This window comes from Ictalurus furcatus, chromosome 5 (assembly GCF_023375685.1).
Source record: "Ictalurus furcatus strain D&B chromosome 5, Billie_1.0, whole genome shotgun sequence".
In the NCBI taxonomy this organism is placed as follows: domain Eukaryota; kingdom Metazoa; phylum Chordata; class Actinopteri; order Siluriformes; family Ictaluridae; genus Ictalurus; species Ictalurus furcatus.
In genome coordinates this window covers 8,490,731-8,514,957 of record NC_071259.1, presented here as the reverse complement: position 1 = coordinate 8,514,957, position 24,227 = coordinate 8,490,731, and the positions used below count along the sequence as shown (strand labels likewise).

General features: G+C 37.9%; 1 protein-coding gene across 1 annotated transcript in view; it reads left to right on the top strand.

The window, feature by feature from the left end:
• LOC128607556 (serine/threonine-protein kinase WNK2-like) overlaps positions 1-23,748 on the top strand; it is a 56,759-nt gene extending 33,011 nt beyond the window's left edge. The window contains exons 15-30 of the mRNA XM_053624507.1: positions 256-415; positions 3,780-3,896; positions 4,920-5,087; positions 8,708-8,759; positions 9,126-9,209; positions 10,476-11,113; positions 11,643-11,700; positions 11,875-11,948; positions 12,539-12,745; positions 13,145-13,539; positions 15,069-15,286; positions 15,404-15,607; positions 16,254-16,352; positions 18,931-18,969; positions 19,519-19,796; positions 22,829-23,748. Coding sequence (XP_053480482.1) covers positions 256-415; positions 3,780-3,896; positions 4,920-5,087; positions 8,708-8,759; positions 9,126-9,209; positions 10,476-11,113; positions 11,643-11,700; positions 11,875-11,948; positions 12,539-12,745; positions 13,145-13,539; positions 15,069-15,286; positions 15,404-15,607; positions 16,254-16,352; positions 18,931-18,969; positions 19,519-19,796; positions 22,829-23,188 — 3,151 coding nt within the window. The 3' untranslated portion in view covers positions 23,189-23,748. The remainder of the gene's footprint in view (positions 1-255; positions 416-3,779; positions 3,897-4,919; positions 5,088-8,707; positions 8,760-9,125; positions 9,210-10,475; positions 11,114-11,642; positions 11,701-11,874; positions 11,949-12,538; positions 12,746-13,144; positions 13,540-15,068; positions 15,287-15,403; positions 15,608-16,253; positions 16,353-18,930; positions 18,970-19,518; positions 19,797-22,828) is intronic.
• The last annotated feature ends 479 nt before the right edge of the window (positions 23,749-24,227 follow it).

Sequence of the window (24,227 nt, the reverse complement as noted above, 5' to 3'; positions counted from 1 at the left end):
TTAACACACTTTACCAGTAGCCAAGTTTACTTAACCCTGATTCCCCCCCAGTTCAATAAGAGAATAGCTCTTTTCCTTAATCTTTCAAGTCAATTACAGTCTATAAGATGACTTTATTTAGAACACTGATTCTAAATTCGTTTGGGGGGCTGGATTAAAACCTTTATCAGGTTGGTTTCAGCCCACAGGCTGCAAGTTTGACACTGTGACAACTTGAAACAAATATCTGAAATCCAGCCGTCTTTCCTGTCACAGTGTGAACTCGGATGCCACCTCAGGAAAAGAGATGAGTGATGGGAATGAGGGAACGCATGGTGGAAGGAGCGAGTCGAGGGTCCGCAAACATCATCGCAAATCCTCCCGCACACGCTCCCGGCAGGAGAAGACTGGCAAGCCAAAACTGAGCATGCTCAACGTGAGTCTGCACCAACAGTCCAAACTTAAACAAATCATGCCCATTTGCAAGCTCAACTTGATGCATAATATTAATTTTCATATGCTGCTGTGTTGCAGCTGTATGTTGCATGATGATCTGATGGTTGTACTCTAGCAGGATCTGGCTAACTAAGTGGCACCAAAAGTTAAATGACGCTTACCTGTATGCAAATGAGTGCTTTTGCCATAGTGTATAGCCTGTTATGCTTTATGAAGGGAAAGGGTTTTTTTTTTTTTTTCCTCCCCGTCATAACCAAATCTAGTTAACCTCATAGAAGCGCTTATCAGCTATGAGAACAGCGAGGTAACATGCCGCCATGGTATTTGCAAGTCCTGACTAGTTAAAAACAAGAGGTGTGAAATAGTCATGTATCAGGACGGGGATCTCACATGAACAAGCGTAAGTCACTGGATTGGGATGTTTTTACTCTTTTATAGGTGGGAGTAGGCAAATGGGCCTGAAGCTTGTAGAACAAAGAGAGAATTTCCCAGCTGAGTTTAGTAATACCCTATTAAGTGGTATGTTAAATGAAAAATAAAGTTAAAAATTAAGACACACCTGCTTCATACAAAGGTTTTTCTTTTTTTTTCATTTTTTTTTTGAATAATAATAAACATAACATGATGACATGACACACATGGAATTATGTAATGACCAAGAAATATGTTAAATCATAACGGTTATGTTTTAAAACCCTGATGAAGCTCTGGACACTCTTCTGGCATCTTCTGCACTAACTTAATGAAGGAGCTTCACCCAGGAGTCTTTGTTAAAACTCCCAAATAGACCAAGCTTCTCACTGCTACTCTTATATTCTAAATGAAACTAATTGTTTGGATAACCAATGTAAATTTAAGTAAAAATGAGTTCTTAAATATACAGTTTGATTCAGAAATAAATTTGCACATAGGTGTTAATTTCATTATTTATGTTACGTTTAATATTTATCAAAATGTCTTTAAAACAAAGAATGTGCCCCATCTTTTTTTTTTTTTTTTTAATGGTAATGTACTTGGCTATAATTTTGTCTTATTTTGTAAGTTTAAAAATGCTCAGTAGAATAATTTTTTTGTACATTGTACAGTATATGGGTAAATGAGACATTTGGACTAGGGCTACACAATTAATCGAATATTGATCTCGATTATGATTTTGACTGCCCGCGAGTACATGATCATGATCGAGTGTGATATTGACATTTAAAGTTTGTCCTCTGCTCGTAGAAAACTCCACTGCAGATCAAGTCAAGTGCTTCCTAAACTTACAGCCAATCACATAGAGCGGCACAGGGGTGACGTCATTTTGTAACAGCAAAACCCGGAAACGAGTTAGCATTTTAGCGCTCGCGCGGTGAGCTTCACTTCAGGTTTCAGAGCGTGCTGTGTGCTCCAGAGCTTTGTGCGAGGGGAAATCATGACACTAACAAGTTGCTAAATGGGACTACAGACGTTGTCGGGGACATTAAATGACATCATCATGAACAGGAAAAAACATTACAGATAAACTGGTTCAGGTATGCTGTGCAACATTCCCAAAAAAACGTGGCTGAAGATTCATACGGTATACGAGCATACGGTTAGCTGTTTATTTCTGGCGATTGTATTTAGGCTTCAAACTTCATAGAAGTTGTGTTTATTTGTGAAAATTATCTTGATGGACAAAACTTGTTAGTATTGTAAACTTTTGTTGATCACAGAGATTATATTTTTGCAAGAATCCAAAAGTCTGTGTGAAAATCCTATTGGGTTTTTGTCGAGGGAACCGGTGTGATGCTAACTTCTGGGTTCCGGTACAAAATGATGTCATCCCTGCACCTCTCTATTGGGTGATTTGGCTGCATCTCTCCTCCTGTAAACACTGTTATTGCCTTTTCTGCATACGCCTGAATTGTTTTCATTTAGTTGCATATTGTTATATTTGATTTCAAATTTTCATTTGGTTGACCTTTTTATTTATATTTATCCTATATTTTGGGTACAATTTTATTTATAATTTGCTTCTACTAGATGATGCACTAAAAGGACCAGTCTAATTTGATGCAAAGATTTGTACATTAGTAGGAATGTAACACAACATGGAGGTGAAAGCAGCGGTCTGTTTATTTAAATGTGAAAGTGCAGTAAATATGTTGTCCCCAAAATCAATGAATAATCGGGATCTCAGTATTGATCAAAATAATCGTGATTATCGTTTTCGCCATAATCGTGCAGCCGTAATTTGACTGGTGGTTGTTGAATTGAATAGGCAGGAACTGAACTATCTAAGCTGTAACAAATGAAGCAAAGTGTTAAGCTACAATAGACTAGAGGACAAATTTTTATTATTCAGTGACTAATTTTTAAAAAAATAGGTTTTTTTTTTTTTTGTGTGTTTTGTTTTTTGTCTCCCTCCATAGTTAAAGTAAAAACTGTTTCAGGACATTGGTATTTTTAGGCTGTTTTGGGCTACACTATTAACAAAAAAACTAAGTAAATTGATGGAATAAATGTGCAAATTTTTACATTATGATTATGAACCTGAGAGTGCAGTGTGAGTGGAAGCTCCTTCTAGCTTAATGATGAATGGAGAATGTTCAACTCCAGCCTCAGTCAGATTGTGCAGGATTTCACAGTTGTTGTTTTTTTTTTATTGTTGTGGCCAAAACTGCTTGATTTTGCTGTGGCTTTCTTCAAAATTCAAATTTTTTTTTTGTGCTTTTTTTAGCAGAAAACTACTAGAATTAGCAAAATTGCTATGATATGCTTTGGCTGAGCATGCGTTGTGATAACCTCACGTGACGCATCTTGGCCCAAATTTGAGGAAAATCTACATTAAATTATTTATTTATTTATTTATTTATTTATTTATTTATTTTAATTGCAAGCTGCTCCGGAGTTTGCTTGATTTTGCGTTCATTTGTTATCACAAAATAGCGAAAACCTGGCGCGACTGTACAGTAGCATTCACAAATGCAACCTGCTTCTTTGAAAGCGCTCTTTCACACATTGCTGTTCACAGCAGGATTCACTGTACCATAGTGGAAAGATTTTATTTACATTTTATTTCACTGAGAAGAACTTATTTGAATTCTAACAACATTCTTCGTAATACATGTAAATGGGAATTCCCACAAAAATCTGAAATCTGTACCAGAAAACAAGCCATAATCACTGTTTAAAATGTGCCTAGTTAGTAATAGTTGGAGTTTTCATACTCATTGCAGATATTTACCCCAACTGTATATTGGGTAGTGGCACTGATGCAAAGACCTTAATTTATTTTTGAGTCTGTAAATATTAATTGAAGATTAATTGAACCAGTCATGGTGACGTGTAAAATACTGAATTTCTTTGGCGTGCTGTAGGTGTGTAACACGGGTGACAAGATGGTGGAATGCCAGCTGGAGACTCACAACCACAAGATGGTCACCTTTAAGTTTGACCTTGATGGAGATGCTCCAGAGGAGATTGCCACATACATGGTAAGTTTATTGCCATCATTAATCAGCCTGCTTTATTTCCCCCCATTTACATGTTTTCCTTGTTCTTTTTATACACATTGATTTTTATCTTCTTATGCATCATTAAGTTGTATGTCGTGTGGGGTTTTTTTTTTTTTTAACTTTTTTTTTTGTATAGATCTACACACAACCATCATTGTAAAAAGTAAATCTGTTAGATGAATACACTGGCCAGTTTTCAGAGGTTGTGTTAACCTTTCTTTTGCTCTGTGTGCTTTATCCTGTTAGTTTTCCCTTCTTGCTTTGATAAAACTGCCCATCTGTCATCTCTGCTTTGCATTTGTATCTGGTCCTATTTCCTCCACTCTTTGTCTTATGAGAGATGCATTTAAATATTAATTTGTCATCAGTTCTCTTTCTTAACCCAGCACTTCTATAATTCAAGACCTTCAGCTGTATAATAGTATGACGGTGTAGCATTATATAATAGTCTTCTTACTTTAGATCACAAGTTCCCACCCCTGGTCTTGTAGTACACTGATCCTGCATGTCCCTATGCTGTAACAATATTTTAAATGTATATTTGTGTTTAAAATGATCTTTTTGTTTAGTTTTTTATTGGTGATAAAAAGATATTCCCCTTACAGTACCACTCTTGGCAACACACATCTTGTGATTTATTTTATACCTATTTTTCTTTGTTTCTTGATGAATTATTCACCTCTTCAGTTTGATTTCTTTTTGTATAGTGCTTTTAACAATAGACATTGTCACACAGCTTTACGGTTATTCAGATTTGCATCGAAATCCCTTTAAACATCTATAGATATTATTTTTTTTTATTGTGGTAGTGTCTGTCCCTCCACACCGCAAAATATCGCTTGCTGTTCCTGACTGCCACAAAACTGGGGAAGAGATTTGCCATTTACTCCTTCCGTTGACAGCTGTTCCAAAAGTTAACTGTCAAACTGTTGTCTGGTATGTTTAAGGACAGACCTAATGTTCTTTGTATTTTCTTTAAATTGGTGCATATTTCTCCCCTAGGTTGAGAATGACTTTATCTTGCTGCTTGAGAAGGAGATGTTCATTGAGCAGCTGAAGGATATAGTGGAGAAGGCTGAGGACATCCTGAGTGAAGATGCTGAGGGAGCGAAGAGCTCAGGACAGCTGTCACAGCCTCATCAGAACCTCAAAGGGGGTTCGGGTTTTGAGGTGAGCCTGGAAACACTAAGACGTTTCGTCTGTTCAGTAAATGTAAAGGCATTTGAGTCACAATTCTAATTAATTTTAGGGAAATTATTCCAGTTTGCAGAATTTAACACAATTACAGTTGCAATCAAAATTATTAAACCCCCATTGCAAATCAGATTTATTGTCAGAGTTTACAGACTTTCAGCTGTTTGCAATGAACAAATCAAATAAAAACAATTGAAACACGATGAATGCTTCAAGTGGCTTCCCCAAATTCAACTGAAAATGCAACTTGATTTCTCCAGTTTCAAAATTATTCAACCCCTTCATAGCAAGCATCTTTAGTACTTAGTAGACACCCTTTTGCTGTTATGACCTGCTGCAAATGAGTTGCATAGCTTCTGGCAGCAATCCTGAGGAATTCCTCATGAGCAATGGCCTCCAGTTCAGTAATATTCTTGGGTTTGTGTGCTGCAACCGCCGCCTTCAAATCTCACCAAAGATTTTTTTTATGGGGTTCAAGTCAGTTGACTGTGATGGCCCTGTAGAATCTTCCAGGACTTCTTGTGCAACCAAGCCTTGGTTGCAATGGGGGTTGAATAATTTTGATCGCAGCTGTATATCTGCTCATAAATTCTAGGGATGCTCCGATCAACCGGCCGCCAATCGGTATCGGCCGATCACATTCTATGATTCGATCTGTAGTCTCTGGATTTGGCTGATCTCACAAACCAGTCACAATTTTGATGACATAAAACATGAGGACGTAAAACACATGATAAACTTTAGCGCTGCAGATATGTCATCACCAGTGTGGAATTATTACGAGGTCTCAAGAATCATTGAAAAATTCAACATTTGCCATGTATTTTTTTAAAGGTCTATTAAAATGTTCATATTTGTTGCGCTTATTTATTTCATTCCCAATTAAAACATCAGTCTACAACATTACTGTAAATAATATAACCAAGGCAACATCTGTGGTATTACTTTATCGGGGGGGGTTTAACAGTGACTGTCAACAAAAAGCTTACATATCACTTGTATAAAGCTTGAACCCTCGGCAACAGTATCGGCCAATCATGATGACAAGAAATCGGTAATCATATCTGCTGCAAAAATCCTGATCGGAGCATCCCTAATAAATTCAATAACGTGTATAGTTGTACAGCTATTTACTCAAAATATCTGTGGGGTTATCAGTAGAGGTGGACCTGTTGTGGATTTTACCAATACCGTTAACTAAGCTGGGCGGTACCTGCTGATAACCGATTAATAAACCGATAGTTTTTAAAATTGATACTGACTGAAAACACAACACTCAAAGTAAAATATTGCTGAACTTTATTACAAAAGTAAACAGTACTGACTGTACCAAGAAATAAATTTTAACACATTAACTGTTAATAAGTAAATAACCGATCCATACAAACGGAACCAAAAAGTAACACTCCAAATAATAAAAATCGAGACATCCAAAATTATTCAAAAAAACAAATAACTCAACAAAGTTTCAGTGATGGTTTTTTATTTCACCTCTAGAGGCCGCTCTCGTATTTCATAATGACGGCGCATACTTCTCAGCCGCTCCCGCAACTGGCACAAGGAAAAACTCAGTGTGGATAACTAGTAGTTCCAGCAATCGGTTATCAGTGCCAATTTATCGGAAAACCCGGTCAATCAGTTGACCTCTAGTTATTAGGACTTTCAGGAAGTGGGACCTGATCAGTTTTCTTATACGCTGTGCTGTTAAATATCCTCCCAGTGCCTAGAGGGTGCCATCTGTCTTTGTGTAAGATTCATCACTTAATGCGTGACAGCCAGTACTCACTGTTTCCTTCGTCCATTAAAGATTTAAGAGTCAACCTCTTTTGATGCATAGTTATTAAGCTTCCCCCAGTGTGCACTTTTCCTATGGTAAGGAAAATAATGCTGACAGGCAAAATGTGCAGAGAGGAATGAAATGCAAATGTCCTCCCCATGCTTAACAATAAACTTTAATGCTCTTTGGAGATTCTTTTGCCATAAAAAAACTAATGCTGAAGGCATAAATGAATGCTGTGATGTAAGTGAGGAATAATAAACAGGCTCATCCTGTTATCACCCCAAATGTTTTTTATTCCTCTTGTACCACATCAGTTGACAAAAATGAACTTTTTTTCAGTTTATAGTTAAACAATTGTTGTTTTACTGTGGTCTTTTTTTTTTTTCTTTTGATGGTAATTAGGCTGTATGGTTAGGCTGTAAACTGTATGGTTGTGAACTTAAAAACAGGCTTGGGGAGTAACGGAATATACGTAACGGCATTACATAATCAGGATACAAAAACCTGGTAACTGTAATCCATTAGTTACGTCAAATGTAATCAGATTACAGGTATATTTTGTAAAAAGAAAAAAAAAGGGAATACTATCAGGATTACAATTTTTTTTTTTTTTTTTCTTCATTTAAAACCAAAGAAATTAATCTTTTGACATAACACACTATAGACAGCTGCTCGATTATAGTTCTGGTTCAGGTCGTGACTCACATGAGCAACCAATGTATTTATTTTATTAAAACAAATCCAAACACCGAATATGTTTTTAAGCTCTAAATAAAGGTATTTTAGATCATATTGCTTTTCTCTTGACTTTTACATGTGATCTTGAAGTAATCCAAAAATAATCAGATTACATTACATAATGCGAAACTTGGATTAATTTTTTTTTTTTATGAAGTAATTTCTAATTAACGGAATACATTTTTAAAGTAACATTCCCAACCCTGCTTAAACAACTTTACCACTGACTGTTACAAAGTCTTTAATTTATTAAATAGCAACAATATGTATATTGTAATATATATAATCCCTTTGAATTGTTACTATAGAAACAATTTACGAACACATTAAAGTATGCCTGAGATTTGAATTACACTAAGCCAGCACTAAACACAACCTAAATCCTGCCTCCTGAGCTCCTAAATAAAGTCATATTTCTACCATATTTTTGTACAAAACAAAAGAAATATGCTTTCAGCTAACCCAGACCACACATCGTGCACAGGGTTGCAAATCTCTGCTGGTGCTCCAAGAATAATCATTTTATTCATTTGAATTAATAAATGAATTGTAATTAAATGATTGTTTTTCATCTATTTCAAAAGAAAAATGTCAAACTTTTTTTAATTTCTGGACTGTAACCAATCCAAAAACTGAAGTAAATCTGGTACAATATTATTAGATGACTGTTAACTGTAGCTTGAATAACAGATTTTTTGGGAAAGACCTCATGGTTTTGAAGCATACTATAATTACTCATGGGTCACATTATATAGAATATGTTGAACAAGTTTATCAGAAAGCTCCACAGGGTGACCGATTCAGGGGTTGAATAAAGTTCTGTTCTGCAAATTTAATTTATTGTTAATTATAAATCAAAACTGGCTTTTACTTGCAGTCCTGATTTTTCAGTGTTTCCAAACCATAGTGGTAGAGTTAACATATAAATAAATAAATAAAAACCTGTTCAGCTATAGACTGATATAAATAATTTGAGCACTAAAATGATAGTGTATATACGGTATATTGGATATATAAATACCTGAACATGTATGTAATGTTTAACTGAAGTAATTGCTTTTCATGTTGGTTGTTCTAGGGAGCAAATCCCCAGCAAACTCAGTCTAATCAACTGGTATACCAGCAAAATGGTAAGACTGTTCTAAGCATTCATGTACAGTATATCCTTGTTTATGTATGTATATGGTTATGTAACTGATGTAAACACATTTTAGAAGAGCCATGCTTCTGGTTACACGTGGCCACTGGCTTTATAAATAAATAAATAAACATTGTGTAGCGAATGGGGACACTGCACAAATTATATAGTACAGTCTGGTGTTTTACTAGAAAGGGTACATATGCTCTGGACAATATGATAATGGAAAGAGAGAGTAATGTACTGTGTGACATGTCACAGATGTCAAATGTTCTCAGTTTCTGAGATTGATTTTGACCAGGAATGCATGTGTGGAGCTGTTTGTGTTGTAATGGATGTGTGTGTTCATCTCTCTTAGTACTTCACACTGGAAAACGTTGGTTCATCATCTGCCCTGTGGCGGAGACCACAAATAACGGTGAAGACAATGTCACAGCCAAAGGTATAAATCTATACTCACGTCAAAGGTACATATCTATACTCGTGTGCTAGTACAATGACTGTAACCAGGTAGCATATTTTCAGAACAGTGGAATAAAACCGTAAACTGTAGACGTATGACCAAGAATAAACCAACATCGAGTCTTAGTAAGTTGTGGGCCACCAGAACAACTTGAGTGCCCCTTAGGATAGATTCTGTGGAACTGTACTGGAGGGGTAAAGACCATACTTCCAACAGATATTCCCTCAGTTGATGCTCTAATGATGGTGGTAGAGAGTGCTGTGTAAATGCATTGGTCCAAAAGCTCCCGTAGGTGTTCATGTGGGTCAGGAGATGGCATATTTTACATTATTTTCATTCTAATTAAACCATTCAGTGAGCCCTTGTGCTGAGTTTGTCATCCTTGAAGAGACCACACCTATCAAAAGAGAAATGATTCATCATATGTTAAAGTTGATAAGTCAGACTAAATGTATTAATTTATTGTAATCCTGACACGTGGACCCCAAAGTGGCAGCAAAACAAATGCCTCCATAGCATAACAGTCACCAGTTTGCCTGTCTGTATTTTTTTAATTTACCTGTATTTCTGCATAAATTACTGAGGATAATAGTGATTAACAAATAATAGTAAGTAACTGTTATTATTTTTAAAAAATTAAAGAGAAAAATAATCAACTTTGAACAAAGTTTTGAGTGGATTCCATGCATAGAGAGACAATTGAGATTAAAGCTCGTTTCCAGAGAACCGCCCTGTGGTGGGGTTTTTTTGGTTATGGTTTTTTTTTTTTTGTTTTTTTTTTGGGCATCACACCAAGCTCGTGCATAAGGTATGTAGGGGATTAGAGCATAAACTTCTTTGCTTTCTTGCACTAATCTATGTACAAGTGTCAGATAATCATCAAAAACAGGCATTACTATTGTATATGATCTGAAGTTTGTTAATCCACTAAGATTTTCACATCTGCTTTATGGCAATAATAATCAGTGACTGAGTGTGTGCGTTACAGGCTGAATAGCTTGTGTGCTGCAGAATATAGCATGAATGTTGTATTTTATAGTGTTTCTGGGCTAGCAACTCAAGTATATATGCATGCAGTGCAAGTTGTAAGGTCATTATATTGTGAGTTTATCATGCTGTTCCACACTTAATATGCTCACACAAGGGTTAGCTTGTGGTGTTCTTGAATAAATGCAGCTTGCTGAGTCAGTACTTCTTGTAAATTTGGTTTATCTAGGTTAATCTTAATTTTTTTCCTTCTCTCAGACCCAGGGGGCACACCTGCAGCTCAAATGCAAGACATTAGCATAGGCGAAGCCAGACCTCTCCAGAACAAACCACTACTGTCTAACGCCGCCCTCAGTGTCCCTGAACACACCCAAACAGTGGATGATCCTCAAAGTACTCATTCAGCAGGAATGTCCATGGTTGCTGACATACCATGCTGTCCTATTGCCCCTCCCACTTCCCAGGCTGATATCGTTAAAAATGTACCCCCTTCCCAGCCAGCCAGTCATGACCCCAACCCTGTCTCAGACACATCTTTGAGCCAGGTTCAACCAGTAGTGCTTCAGCAGCCATTTTCCACACCTGTTCCACCTCCTACGCAGTCACAGCCTCCGAGCCCTGCCCATCAAACACAACAAGGTCCTCCTACTACGTCAGGGCCTACCACTTCTCACACACAGCCAGGGAGTGGACCAGCGGAGTCTGATGGGGAAGGGCCTCCTAGACTAGAGTTCACCGATAGGACGATAAAGACACTTGATGAGAAGCTCAGAAATCTTCTGTACCAGGAGCATAATCCCTCACAATGTACAAGCTCCACCTCAGATCCTCCTGGCTCACCTCCAGTATCAGACAGCCAAAGCAACGATGGACCACTGAGAAGAGGGGAGGTCCTGGTAAAAAAAAAAAAAAAAAAGAAAAAAAAATACCTCTAAGCATTTAGTTATCAGCATTAGCCATTCAGTGCAATGACACTAATTACAGAATGATGTATTTCTTTTTAGTAGTTGTTGTTATTCTAAGAGTAAATTGACAAAACACTTTTATCACATGTGCCTAAACATTTGATTGGTAGTTTAGTTTCTGCTTCTATACATGCCAAAATAGTTTTCAGTGATTAATAAGCAGAGAATACATCTGAAATCCATGTTTCCACAAGCTAATTAGCAAGGATGCCATTTCATTACTTCATAGAATTCAAATACTTTGATGTAAACAAAACATAATCTTTGCAATGGCACAAAAAATTAATTTGTTAAAGAAAAGCCAGAACATTTTGTCCTGTGGTGAATTGCCAGTGAAGACAAACCTGCTGAAATGCAATGATCAAATAACAGTTTATTTGGTTGATCTGTTGTGGTACTTATCCTAATTTTCTGCCTCAGTTCCTGTGTTTGATTTTCCCCTTTTGTTCCCTTTCTTCAGCCTCAGATTCCAGAGAGGGGTGATAGTCTCGGTACCTTGAGTGACTCTGCTGTTGCCCGTAAGTGGTGTGTCTGTGTATGTTTTTGTATTAGTCTATGGAGAAATTTCTTTAGGATTATTTCAAACCAGGTTTACTTTATTCCATGTTAAAGGAAATAATTAGTCTGAATGAACTGAATGTGAGTAATCAGTAAATGACTGATTTATGAACAAACTCGTATTTGTTCATTAGCCTTAAATAGGCAGTTGACAACTGATTTAGAGGGCAACTCTGATGGACACCGTACCTCGAAAAGCCGTTTCCAGGTAGGAGGACTTATGAAGTTTAAATTTTTTTTGCTATCTATTGTAGAGGTCAACCGATAGTGGCCGATAACTAAGCTGGGCAGTACCTGCCGGTGACCCATTAATCAACCGATTATTAAAATTGATACTGAATGAAAACCTTACACTCAAGTAAAATATTGCTGAACTTTATTACAAAAGTAAACAGTACTGACTGTACCATGAAAATGTACTGTACTTTTTAAAATGAAATAAATATATAAAAAATTAATATATTGATGGTTAATGTGTATATATATATTAACTATTGATCAATATTAAAGTAAATAAAAGATATCCATCCAAAATGAATAAGAAAAGTAATACTCAAAATAACACAATAGAGACATCCAAAATGAATCAAAAACACTTCAAATAACACAACAAAATTTGTCAGTGATTGTTTTTATTTCGCCTCTAGAGGCCGCTCTCGTCCTGTATAATTACTGTGGAGCCTTCTCAACCGCTCCCACAACTAACGCAACCGGGAAAAAGTTGGTGTGAATTTTTGCCGATAAATCTGTTGACCTCTAATCTATTGCATTTGCATTTACTGGAGTCATTATCTCTAGGTTGTTCCAACGGCACCGGATATTGTCCAGAGTTTGGAGTGTGGCAGAAAGAGCAGAACTTCCTGCAGTTCTGCAGCACCTGGCCACACAGAAGAAGAGGCTGCAGTGACCACAAATGTTGGAGTTTCCACTGTAAATGAGAATGGAGGCCGAACCATGCAAATGTGCCATAGAAATCGTTATTCAGCTCCTCCAAACCTCTATCAGGTGTGAATGAGAGTTTTCTAATGAAACATACGCTTCACTGTGTTCTTATTGCGTCGGTTGGGGAAAGTGTTTCTGCTGAATGCTGAGGTTTTCAAATTGATGCGTTTCCTTGGACTCTAAACTATATAGTCTTATTCTAGATATGACCAGTGTAAATAATCCTATTCTAGATAGAACCAGTCCATATAATCCTATTCTAGATATGTCCGGTGTAAATAATCCTGTTCTAGATATGCCCGACGTATATGATCCTATTCTAAATATAACCAGCATACCATTATATTCCTGGTTTGAACATTTGTCCTCTGGGTGGCACTTCTGTTCTCTTTTTTTGTTTTTTGTATATAACATAGGCTTTCACTTCTGTAGTTCAATTATTGCTTCTTTTTTCCTTGGTAGGACATGCGTGGAGCGTGTCCTTCCAGCGTGGAGGCCTTGACCTCAATGCCTCATGCTCAGACCTCCCTGTCTATGGATGCAGCAGCACAGCATGGCCTCCACTTCTCCACAGATTCGGGTGAAGAGGACAACCTGCCCCATAAACCTGCCCAGGCCATTACCAGCCAATCAGAGCACAGTGGAAGTGATCTTGTAAAGCGTGCCGTGGCTTTCTTTCGACGCTCTGGCCGCAGCAGCAGCGTGCAGAGCTCTGATTCGCCCAGTCGTCCACCAGTTCTTAATGGCCATGCTCCACGTGTTTCAAGCCATGCTCACTCTGCATATGTCAGCAGTGATAACGATTCTGAGTTTGAGGACGCCGACATGAAAAAGGAGCTGCAGAAACTCCGAGAAAAGTAAATAAAGCGTTAATATACATGCTCCTGTTTCTTCACCAGCTCAGAAATTGATAGGCACAACCTCCAACTTGTACTTGTTTACATAATTTAAAAATCTCAGATGCATTTATTGCCATTATGCTTTTTTTCTGAACACAGAGAATGCACGTTGTTCAAACAGATACTTGAATGTCTAAAAAGAGTTTGATTTCTAAAATTGATTTATTTCAGTTTGAAATGTGCCAATATGCCTAAACACCTCCAGTCAAGTAAATTATGTTCAGCAGAGCATCATGTTATAATGCTGTCATAATTTGTAATTTTCCACTGATGATAATGCAAACAAGGAAACCCTTAATAAAGGTTTGTGCTTAGTGAGCCTGCAGTGCAAAATATGTTGTCAGTGGAGCCAGCTGTAATGCCAGCTGTTAGCCCCTTTAAAGTGTTTATTAAAAGCACTAGACATAAAGCATAGTGACAGATGGCATCATCAAGTATGATTACCTAATTGCTGACATTGTACAATTATATTTGGCTGCCAGTGCCTAAAAATTAGTTGCAGGCCATATTAAAAGCGAGGCACGTTCTTCAGACAAGAAACACATTATCTTCAGGGCAAAATGGAATAAATAACTGTCAACCGATACCGGATTTTAACGATACCAATAACCAAGCTGGGCAGTACCTTCTGATAACCGATTTAATTAACTGAAAATTGATACTGAACAAGAACATAACACTCGAAGTAAAATATTGTTCAACTTTGTTACAAAAATAAACAGTACTGACTGTACCATGAAAATGTACTGTAATTTTCTTAAATGAAATAAATATATATTAGTAAACATTAAAGTAATTAACAGATATCCATCCAAACTTAACCAACTTAACCTTAACACTCCAAATAACAAATAAACATAGACATCCAAAATGAATTTTACAAAAACAACAATAAAAAACACTTCAAATAACACGAAAATTTTTCAGTGGCCTCTAGACGCCACTCTCGTATCGTATCATGACAGCAAACCCTTTTGAACCGCTCTCGCAAGAGACGCACCCGATGTGAATTTTTGCCAATAACCAATATTTTTAGCAATCGGTTATTGGTGTCAATTAATCGGCAAAACTGATCAATTGGACGACGTTTACTTTTTGAGCATTAAAAAATTACAGTCTGACAGCTAGTATAACATTCGTTAACCAGGTAGTTATGTACATGTGTCTGTATGTAATTTGGGCTACAGGGTGCACTGTAGAGGTGTGTGTGGGACTGTTTGAGTTTCACTCCTGAAGGAATTCTGACCAATCCCACTTGCTCCTCCAGAACATCCTACTCTCATAAAAAGTTTGACGAAATCCCTCTTGCTCCTGCAATTATAAGTTCTACTTGTACCTGCGATATTTTCAAACGAACTTATGTGGTTCTGTTAATCATTTAAGCCACATTGTTCCTGATCAGTGCGCACTCTACAATGGCAATTAAACTTAAAACCCTATACACTTCATGATAGAAACATGGGTCCATATCTTCTTCTCTTCCTCAGGCATATGAAGGAAATCTCTGAGCTGCAAGCCCATCAGAGAAGTGAGCTCGAGCAGCTTTATTCACGGCTTGGACGACCCGTACCTCCTAGTGTGGGATTCCTGCATGCAGTACCTCCCACTGGCCGCCGCCGCCGAACCTCCAAACACAAGCTGAAAGCGTGCAAACTTCTTAATCCAACCGTGCAACAGCTCAAATCTAACCATGCCTGCAGCCCAGGCAAGTCTAAGTGCATGCTTATGTAGACTGTATTGTTCATTTTATTTTTCTAAAGCTAAATCTCTTGCTCTCTCTCTCCCTCTCTCCCTCTCTCTCTCTCTCTCTCTCTCTCTCTAGCAGAGACCTGTTCCAGCATATCAGGATCTCCAGCTAAAAGCTCAGTTCTAGGTAACAGCTCTGTGGCTTCCAGCATGGCCGCACTGCAGAGTCCAGTGTCTGAACCTCTGCAACCAGTCCAAACACAGCAGCCATGCTCGCTCAAAGTCTCACTGTCCTCTGATAACATCTATGACTCAGCCCCACATGCGCTCCAAGGGCAAGGTAACATACACATGCGTACACATACTCTGCCCATATATAGGCCCTTGCTGTGTCTGTGTATAATCTACATTTGTGTGTCTCATACTCACTCACACACATGCTCATATACAAGTCTTTGTCAAAGTGCTTAATACATGAATTTGCATGATCACATATTACGCAGCATTCTTAAGGGCTCCCTTCATCTGTGTGTCACACACATCTTAAACACACATGTACATTCACACAGCCCTGTAAGAAGGCTGCAATGTATTAGATGCATTAGGAGTTTAGATGCATTATCAGTTACTGCATCTATATTACACGAACGCGGTCACACAACACACGGCAATTTTCATAACTTGCATACAAGTATTATAATTCTGCTGACAGTTATGTATAATTTAAGAACAAGGAGGTGCTGTTGGCCAGCTTAAGAAGTTCAGTGTTGCCACGTGGTGAGCAACAGCCCCAAACACGCAAACCAAGACACACCATGAACATGACCATTATTCCTATAATATTTGGCTGTGCCTTACTGTCTATGCTGAGATGATGCGGGTCTCTAAAATCTGATGTATTCGCTGTTACACCACTCTCCCTCTCTCTCTCTCTCTCTCTTTTTTTCCTTTCTTTTTTCTCTACCTCTTATATTCGTTCTTCACAGGCTGGACCGTTTACCACCAAACATCCGAGAGAGTCACCTATAAATCTAGTAGCAAACCACGCACTAGATTCCTCAGTGGACCTGTGTCTCTGTCCATCTGTTTGTATTTGTTTTTTTCCTACTTTACTTCACTCATCCCATCTGTCTTTACAGTCCCTTTTTGTTTCTCTCTTTTTCTCTCTCTCTCGCTCGCTCTCTCTCTCTTTCTATTTCTTTCCCAATGTGTAACTTGTCTTAATTTTTCCCCTGTACACAAACCAGCTTTTTCATTGCAGAGATTTTCATCCATTCTCATTTGTCCATCATGTTTCCTTGGTCATTCCTGCACCTATTTTTTTCAATCACTTCATTCATACAAACGCTTTGCGCTGCTTCTGCGTATCAAATAACATTAACTGTGTCTTCCCCCAAACATGGGCTTTCCAAAACCTTGAATCTTTTGAGAACACGAAAGAACAATTAAATATGTGTGTCTTGCCAAAGCCTTTGTATCTTCTGTACATGTAGTTTCTTTCTTTTCACTGATTGTCCTCACGTATGTAAAAAGCCCCATACCGGCATAAGAGGACGATGGGCACGCTGTCTCATGTTTGGAATCGGAAGACGTGCATGCCAGAGGCACAAGCCAGGCTCACTTTGGAGACCGTCAGGGCCGTATTTCAAATTCTTACCTTACTTCCTCATCTTTGGCTCTACACTGCATGACTTTATATATATAATATATATATATATTTTTTTTTAAATTAAAAGCTGCCTCTGCTACTCTTGTAGGACAGTTTTTCCCTCCCAAACAGTTTGTGCTTTAATGTGGTTTTAAGTAGAACTTAATTTAAACTGTTTCTCTATTTGTTTTTCTTGAACACCTCCAGCTATGATGACTGACGTGCAGTCCCACGAGTATACACAAGTGTATTCAATGTGGAGAATATATAAATATATCTTTACACTCCCATGCCCTTGGCATATTCAAGTTGTGTTCATTCTTAGTTGTATTGTAACGCTTAGTTAAGTGATTGGCCTAGTATTATACAGAAGTCATGTTCCCACTAGAGGAAAGAGGTTTAGATGCATTGCAAAAATGCAACCTCTGTCCTGTTTTGACCTGTTTAAGGGAAAAAATTCATTCTTTTCTTTTCTCCCCCCCTTTTTTGTTTTTATTTTTATATATAATCTTAACGATTATATATAATCTTAAAAAAAAAATATATATATATATATATATATATATATATATATATATATATATATATATATATATATATATATATATATAAACGATGTCTAATGGACATGTTAAATTTTTCTTAATTTTTTTTTCATTGATTTAATTATAAAAACGCGTGGGTCCCTCTTTAAAGTTACCAATCCCAGTCCTGGTCTTGGAGAACAACATTTTAGTGTGATTTTCTGCTAAAACTGTGCCCTGGATGCTACTAAACATGGACAGCCATAAATAAATAAATTTAGTTCCTAAATAAATGGCTAAAAGTATGTTTTCAACATAATTTGCTGAGTCGCAATAGAGAAACAGAAATCGAAAATACAGTGTGATGTGATATGTTTCTTTTTTCGAAAATGGAAATCAGGAAATTAAGTGAGTGTAAGTGGTGCTGGGCCTCATAAGGTGGAAGCATATAACACAACGATATCAAAGGCACAAATTGTTGTAAGAACAAAAAAACAAAAACAAAAAAAAACACCATTCTGTTGTAAGAGAATCGTGTGCTCAATATAATATTGAGCATTAATTAAGCTGGTTTTTCTTATGATACAGATCAGGGACAGTATTTATAAAGCCTCTCAGAGTAATTGTGTGAGACACAATTTTGATCTGACTCTTACAAAAATAAAAATCCGTGAGCAACTTCTAAGAGATTGCATACCCCTGCTCATACCTTTCTGAAAATCTAGTCTGTGGTAGGGAGTTGGAGTTGATGCATTTTTTCTTTGTCCTGTTTCTCTTGAATTGTAGAGGTCAAAGCTCCTTCATCAGGTGTGAGTAAACAAATGTGTTGAAATACACGTTCAATTCAATTGTTTTATTTTTATAGTGATTTTAACACTGGGCATTGTCACAATGTCTAGACAGGGCACTTTGAGTTTTGACGTAATTCTGTCTTAAAAACATAGAAGGAATTTAATTAATAAATTTTGCTACACTTATCCTGGATGTGCAGTTTTAGAAGGGGTGTTTCCCTGTATTCGCTAGATGCCCATTTGGATAAAATATCTTCCAGAGTGCATAGTAAAGCAGAAAAATGCAGAAAGTAAACACACATTGTTTCCAGTATTGCGTTTACCAGTGTTCTGTATAATAATAAATAAATAAATAAATAAATTTTAAGTTAAAAAAAAAAACATTTAAGTAAAAAAAAAACATTTTAAGTAAAAAATTTTTAAAAGGAAATTGGTTAATGATTTTTCTGTTTTCCATTTTCTGTTATCCATTTTACATTCCAGTTTGAAATAATTTTGGGCCCATCCTTTTCACCAATAATTCACATGCTCCCAAGCATACAGCCTAAATAAATTTCCCCTCACCGCCTTCTGATCCTGTATTTATTAACTGATTGGTTGCTGCCTGTGGCTGTCCACCAGTTTGTCCAGTGAGCAAAGGTGTGCAGCGTCTCCCTCCTTGCCCCTAACCCTGTGTCTGTATTGTTCTGCCTCTTTATAGGGTCTACTCTGAAACGACTATGTCTAGGCAAAGAGCGCTGTAGTAGTAACTATCCCATTTACTCTTACTCTGTAGCTCCTCCTTCCTTTTCGTTAGTTATCCCTTTTATCCCTTTTTTTTTGTTGTCTCTTGGCATGATCACAAGAGTGAGCGTTGTCCTCTTCCTTTGTTTGCAGAAGAGTGTAAAAATGCAACAATGAAGTGTGTTGTCACTTCATTGATTTAACCCCCCCCCCCCCTAGTGCATGGCAATGGATGGTGTCACTTCCAATGAAGTGCTGCTTCTGTTATTTTTGTCTGCATGTTTGATTATAGGTTGTGAATCAGCAGTTATATGGGGGAGTTTAATCTTTTGGCTGCTTGTTGTCTGGGGAAAAACTAAATAGCTAGGTAAAGTGACAATAACAGGCATGTGTGCACTAGTAGAAAGATGGACAGATTCACATCAATAAGCAGCCAACCGATTACTCATAAGTCATATCCTTTTCTTTGTGTTTTCTTCATGTTTAAGGTGTCCTGTTTCTTTCTCTCTCTCTCTCTCTCTCTCTTTTTTTATAGGGTCATCGCATTGCAGTGGCACAACTTCAGCAAGCTCAGCATCCTATCAACAATCAGCCCTCTCTCCTGTGGCCATGCCTGTACCTGATCCTCAGCCGTTTACAACACTAGCTCAGGCTCAGACTAACAACAGCAATAACAAAAAGCGAACATTCACTGAAGACTTGCACAAGCTGGTTGATGATTGGGCAAAAGAGACGCTCGCTGCTGGCCATCAGTCCCGCCCTTCCCTTAACCAAATCAAGCAGCAGCAACGGCATCAGGACTTGAAGGGCATGCCTACGCATATGAGTGGAGCCACAGTTCAGGTACATCCTGCAATTTTTCTCCTGAATGGTGGTCCTTTGATGGTCCAAAATCAGTGTTCTTTTCAGATTTAGATATTTTTATTATCAAACAGTAAAATCTTACCATAAATAGATTAAAGAAAAAGGAAAAAAAAAAAAAAAGAGCTAATGTGTTTATAAAAAAAAAAGCTGCAGTGTTAATTGGGCAAGTTTATTATATTATGCATTACTCGTACTATAGCAGTTGCATTGAGGGATTTTTAAAAATACATGTTAGTTTTAATTTACCACTGCTAGGCACATGACAGATTTTCAAGAATTACAAAAGTATGACACAATTTTGGTCCTTACTCTTAAAAGAAATGAAAAGCTGTGAGATGATTTATAAACAAAGGGCACTTAACTTCGCAAAAGAGGGCGTTATAGTTGTCATCTTGTGTTTGACTTGCAATTGTGAAGAAGTTGGGACAGTATGTAGAATGCTAATAAAAATAAAGAGGAGTGATTTGTAAAGATACTTTGTATTTAAACAAAAAAAAAACTACATAAAGACAAGGTCTTTGATGTTTTACATAATCAACTGCATAGTTTTTTTGAAAATAAATGTTTATTCTGAAATTGATGCATGCAATACGTTCCAAAAAAGTTTAGGTCAGTTTAGGCAGTTTAGGACTAATAGCGATGTGACAAGTTGAAATAAGAAGGCGATGTGAAACAGGTGAGGCAATCGTCTAATCATAGTATATAAGGAGCCTCCAAAAAAGGCCTAGTCCCTCAGGAGCAAGGATGGGTCGGGGCTCACCAATCTGCCAACAGATGCATCAGTGAATAATCCAACACTTTAGGGAATGTTGTTATCAAAGACAAATCGGTAGGATTTTGGGCATTTCACCTTCTACAGTGCACAATATAATTAAAAGATTCAAGGAATCTGGTCAAATCTCGGTGCGTATTGGGCAAGGCCGAAACCACTTCTGAATGCGTGTGATCCGTCATGAGTCTGTAATGGATATCCTGACATGGGCTCGGGAATGCTTTGGTAAATCTTTGTTAGTTGACACCATTCGCTGCTGCATCCACAGATGCAAGTTAAGGCTTTACTGTGCAAAGCAGAAGCCGTACATCAACACTGTCCAGAAGCGGCGTCGACTTCTCTGGGCTTGGTGTCATCTGAGATGGACAGTAGCACAGTGGAACCGTGTTTTGTGGTCCGACGAGGCAACATTTCAAATAGTTTTTGGACTAAACAGCCGTCGTGTTCCCCGGGCCAAAGAGGAAAAGGACCATCCAAGCTGATATCAGCGTCAGGTCCAAAAGCCAGCGTCTGTCATGGTATGGGGTTGTGTCAGTGCCCATGGCATGGGTAACTTGCACATCTGTGAGGGCACCATTAATGCAGAAAGATATGTACACATTTTGGAGCAACAAATTCTGCCATCCAGAGCAGGACAACGCCAAACCACATTCTGCATGGATTACATGCGCATGGTTGCGTAAGCAGAGAGTGTGGGTGCTAACATGGCCTGCCTGCAGTCCTGACTTGTCTCCCATTGTGTGGTGCATTATGAAGTGTGAAATAAGGCAACGAAGGCCCCGTACAGTTGTGCAGCTGAAGAAATGCATAATGGAATGCGGGAAATGGATGAATGGGGGAAAATTCCACTTGCTAAACTTAACCAACTGGTATCTTCAGTGCCCAAATGCTTAAGTGTTATTAAAGCACATATTTACACTTCTTTACACTTGTTTACACTTATTACACAGTCGTAAACAGTCGACTGTCCTAACTTTTTTTGGAGTGTGTTGCAGTGATCAGATTTTAAATGTGTATATTTACAACAAAAAAATAATTTAATTCACAAAGTAAAACATCAAATAATGTGTTAATAATGTGTTTTCATTGTAGTACAGGGTGAATTGAATTTTCAAATGACTTTTTTTTTTTTTTTTGCATTTGCAATAATGTCCCAACTTTTTTTGGAATTGGGGTTGTATGTATTCAAGAGAAACAGGATGTTTCAAAGATTCTTATTCAGGTGTGCATACATTAAATAAATGGCACAAGTATTATACTGTATGTCTAAGTGTGACATTAACGCATGACTCTTTATTATAACAAATTTCAATCATGAATGTCAGCCCTATACCTCACTTTAAGTAGGTCTAGGTTTGAGAAGTCATAGTTTCTACTCTAAAAACCTGAGTCTTGATAAGAAATTGCTTACTTGCTTCTTACTTTGGTGTATAATCGCTGACCATTTTAAAACACTAAATGTCACGTGTTTTAACGGGCTTGATACTTTTGCCACGATTAAAGTTTCTCATCACTCAAATTTATAGGAAATTAGTGGTCACCTTATCTCTATTGGTACACTATATTGCCAAAGGTTTGTGAACACCTGACCATCACACCCATATGTAGGTCTCCCACAAAGTTGGAAGCACACAGTTGTATAGAATGTCTTTGAATATTGTAGCTTTACAATTTCTTTTCACTGGACTTAAGGGGCCTGAACGTATTCTGGCATGACAATGCCCCTGCGCACAAAGTGAGCACCATAAAGACATGGTTTTCCAAGTTTGTCATTGAAGAATTTGAGTGGCCTGCATCGAGCCCTCATCCCCACTGAACATCTTCAGGATGAATGCGGACTGCATCCCAGACCTCTATGTCCAGTATCAGTGCCTGACCTCCCTAATGCTCTTGTGGCTGAATGGGCAAATTCCCACAGCCACACTCAAATCTACTGGATAGCCTTCCCAGAAGAGTGGGGGTTATTATAACAGCAAAAGGGAGACTAAATCTGGAGTAGGATGTTCACAGTACATATGAATTTGATGGTCAAGTGCTCACATCCTTTTGGCCATATAGTATATAATGTTAATGGTAGAACTATTTCAGAATATCACCGTGTATGCTTTCCTAATTTATATGTGCTAAAAAGATATCTGTAGCTTTTTACTTTTTTTTTTCTCTCTCTTATTATATAAGCCTTATATTAACTGTACCTTTATTTCTCTCCCTCTCATCTTTCTCATTTCTGTGCATTCAGATGAGGGCTTCTGTGCCCCCAAATTTGCTGCCATTCCAGCTGCCTCTCCCGTGCCCTCTCTCAGCTGCTCCAGGTCCCAGCGTGCCCCCTACCCTCAGTAAAACCCCCTCACCCATTCTCCGTCCATCATATATGCTCCCCACTGGCCCTTTTGGAGGGGCGATGCCAGCTTCTGGGTACCAAACCCAGTGGCCTCAGGTCCCCTGTCCAGTTGGCACAATGGGGCCAGTGAACATGATTGGTGCATCGGGTATTGGTGCACCCCTCCCTCCTTTGGTTAACCCTGCAGTGCAAACCTTTCCCATGGCATTGAATGGCTCGCAAAACCCCACATGCAGAGGCAGTGCCAGAACTGTATAACCATACCATCGTTACCATAACTGGTGTTCCTCTGTAATGCAAAGCTTTCTACTATGCTATATAAGTTAGAACTATGCCGATCATTCAGTGACTCCCTGGTTATATCAGTAACTTCCTTCTTAGCTGGTTTTGTTGGCTGGTAAATGATCAGTGTCTGTCATAGACATGCTATGGTGTGCAGGTTCCCCAGGCCTCACTCTGAAACTGCAGTACCCATAGTCCTGTTGCATTGGTCCAGTGTTATTGATGTCAGCAACAGTCTGAATTTGACAGCAGACACATCAGTACATAGCCTCAGAGCTTGTAAATAGTGTGTATGTTTGTGTGTGTGTGTGTGCTTGAACAAGTGCAAGTAAGTCTGCATTTGTCTGGCCTTTATGAATTCTACAGCCATAGTGAGTCATAATTTTATGGTCTCTATCTGTCAGTCTTTTTCACATCTCAGCAATCACCGTTTGCTAAGGTTAAGATGGACAGAAACACATTTACCAATGGCTGCAAGAGTGTACATGCACAAAAATGACACACACTTCAAAGAGCAAATCAGAAATAAAATGAAATTTGATTACGTGCCTATTTGTAATAGGAAATAATCCGTACTTGAAATGACAAATCTATGACTGGTAGTTACAGTTCTACTTTTTAACTGTCGGCTGATGAAATTGTTTGCACGCATACACTGAGTGCTGTGTCAGACCACACTGAAGACACAGAAAAAGAAAAAGCATTAAGGGGAATGTAGTGCCTTGAGAGTTTAACAATTTCCCCATGAAAATCTGCAAGTTAGCCTTCAATCAAGATGGTGCATCCTTTTGAGTCAGTAGAAAACTGTTGTTTATTGTAATAACTATTTTTGTTTCAACCTTTTTTCATTTTTTTTTTTTTGTTTACAATTTAAGGCTTTTCAGACAAAGTACAACACAAGACTCATAGTCGCCAAAAAATGTCTGAAAAGCTCTTTTGGTGTTACAGTCCTCTCATTACAAGCACAGTACAAGTATTCACAGATCTTTATTCCACAACTGTGACCTCAAACACT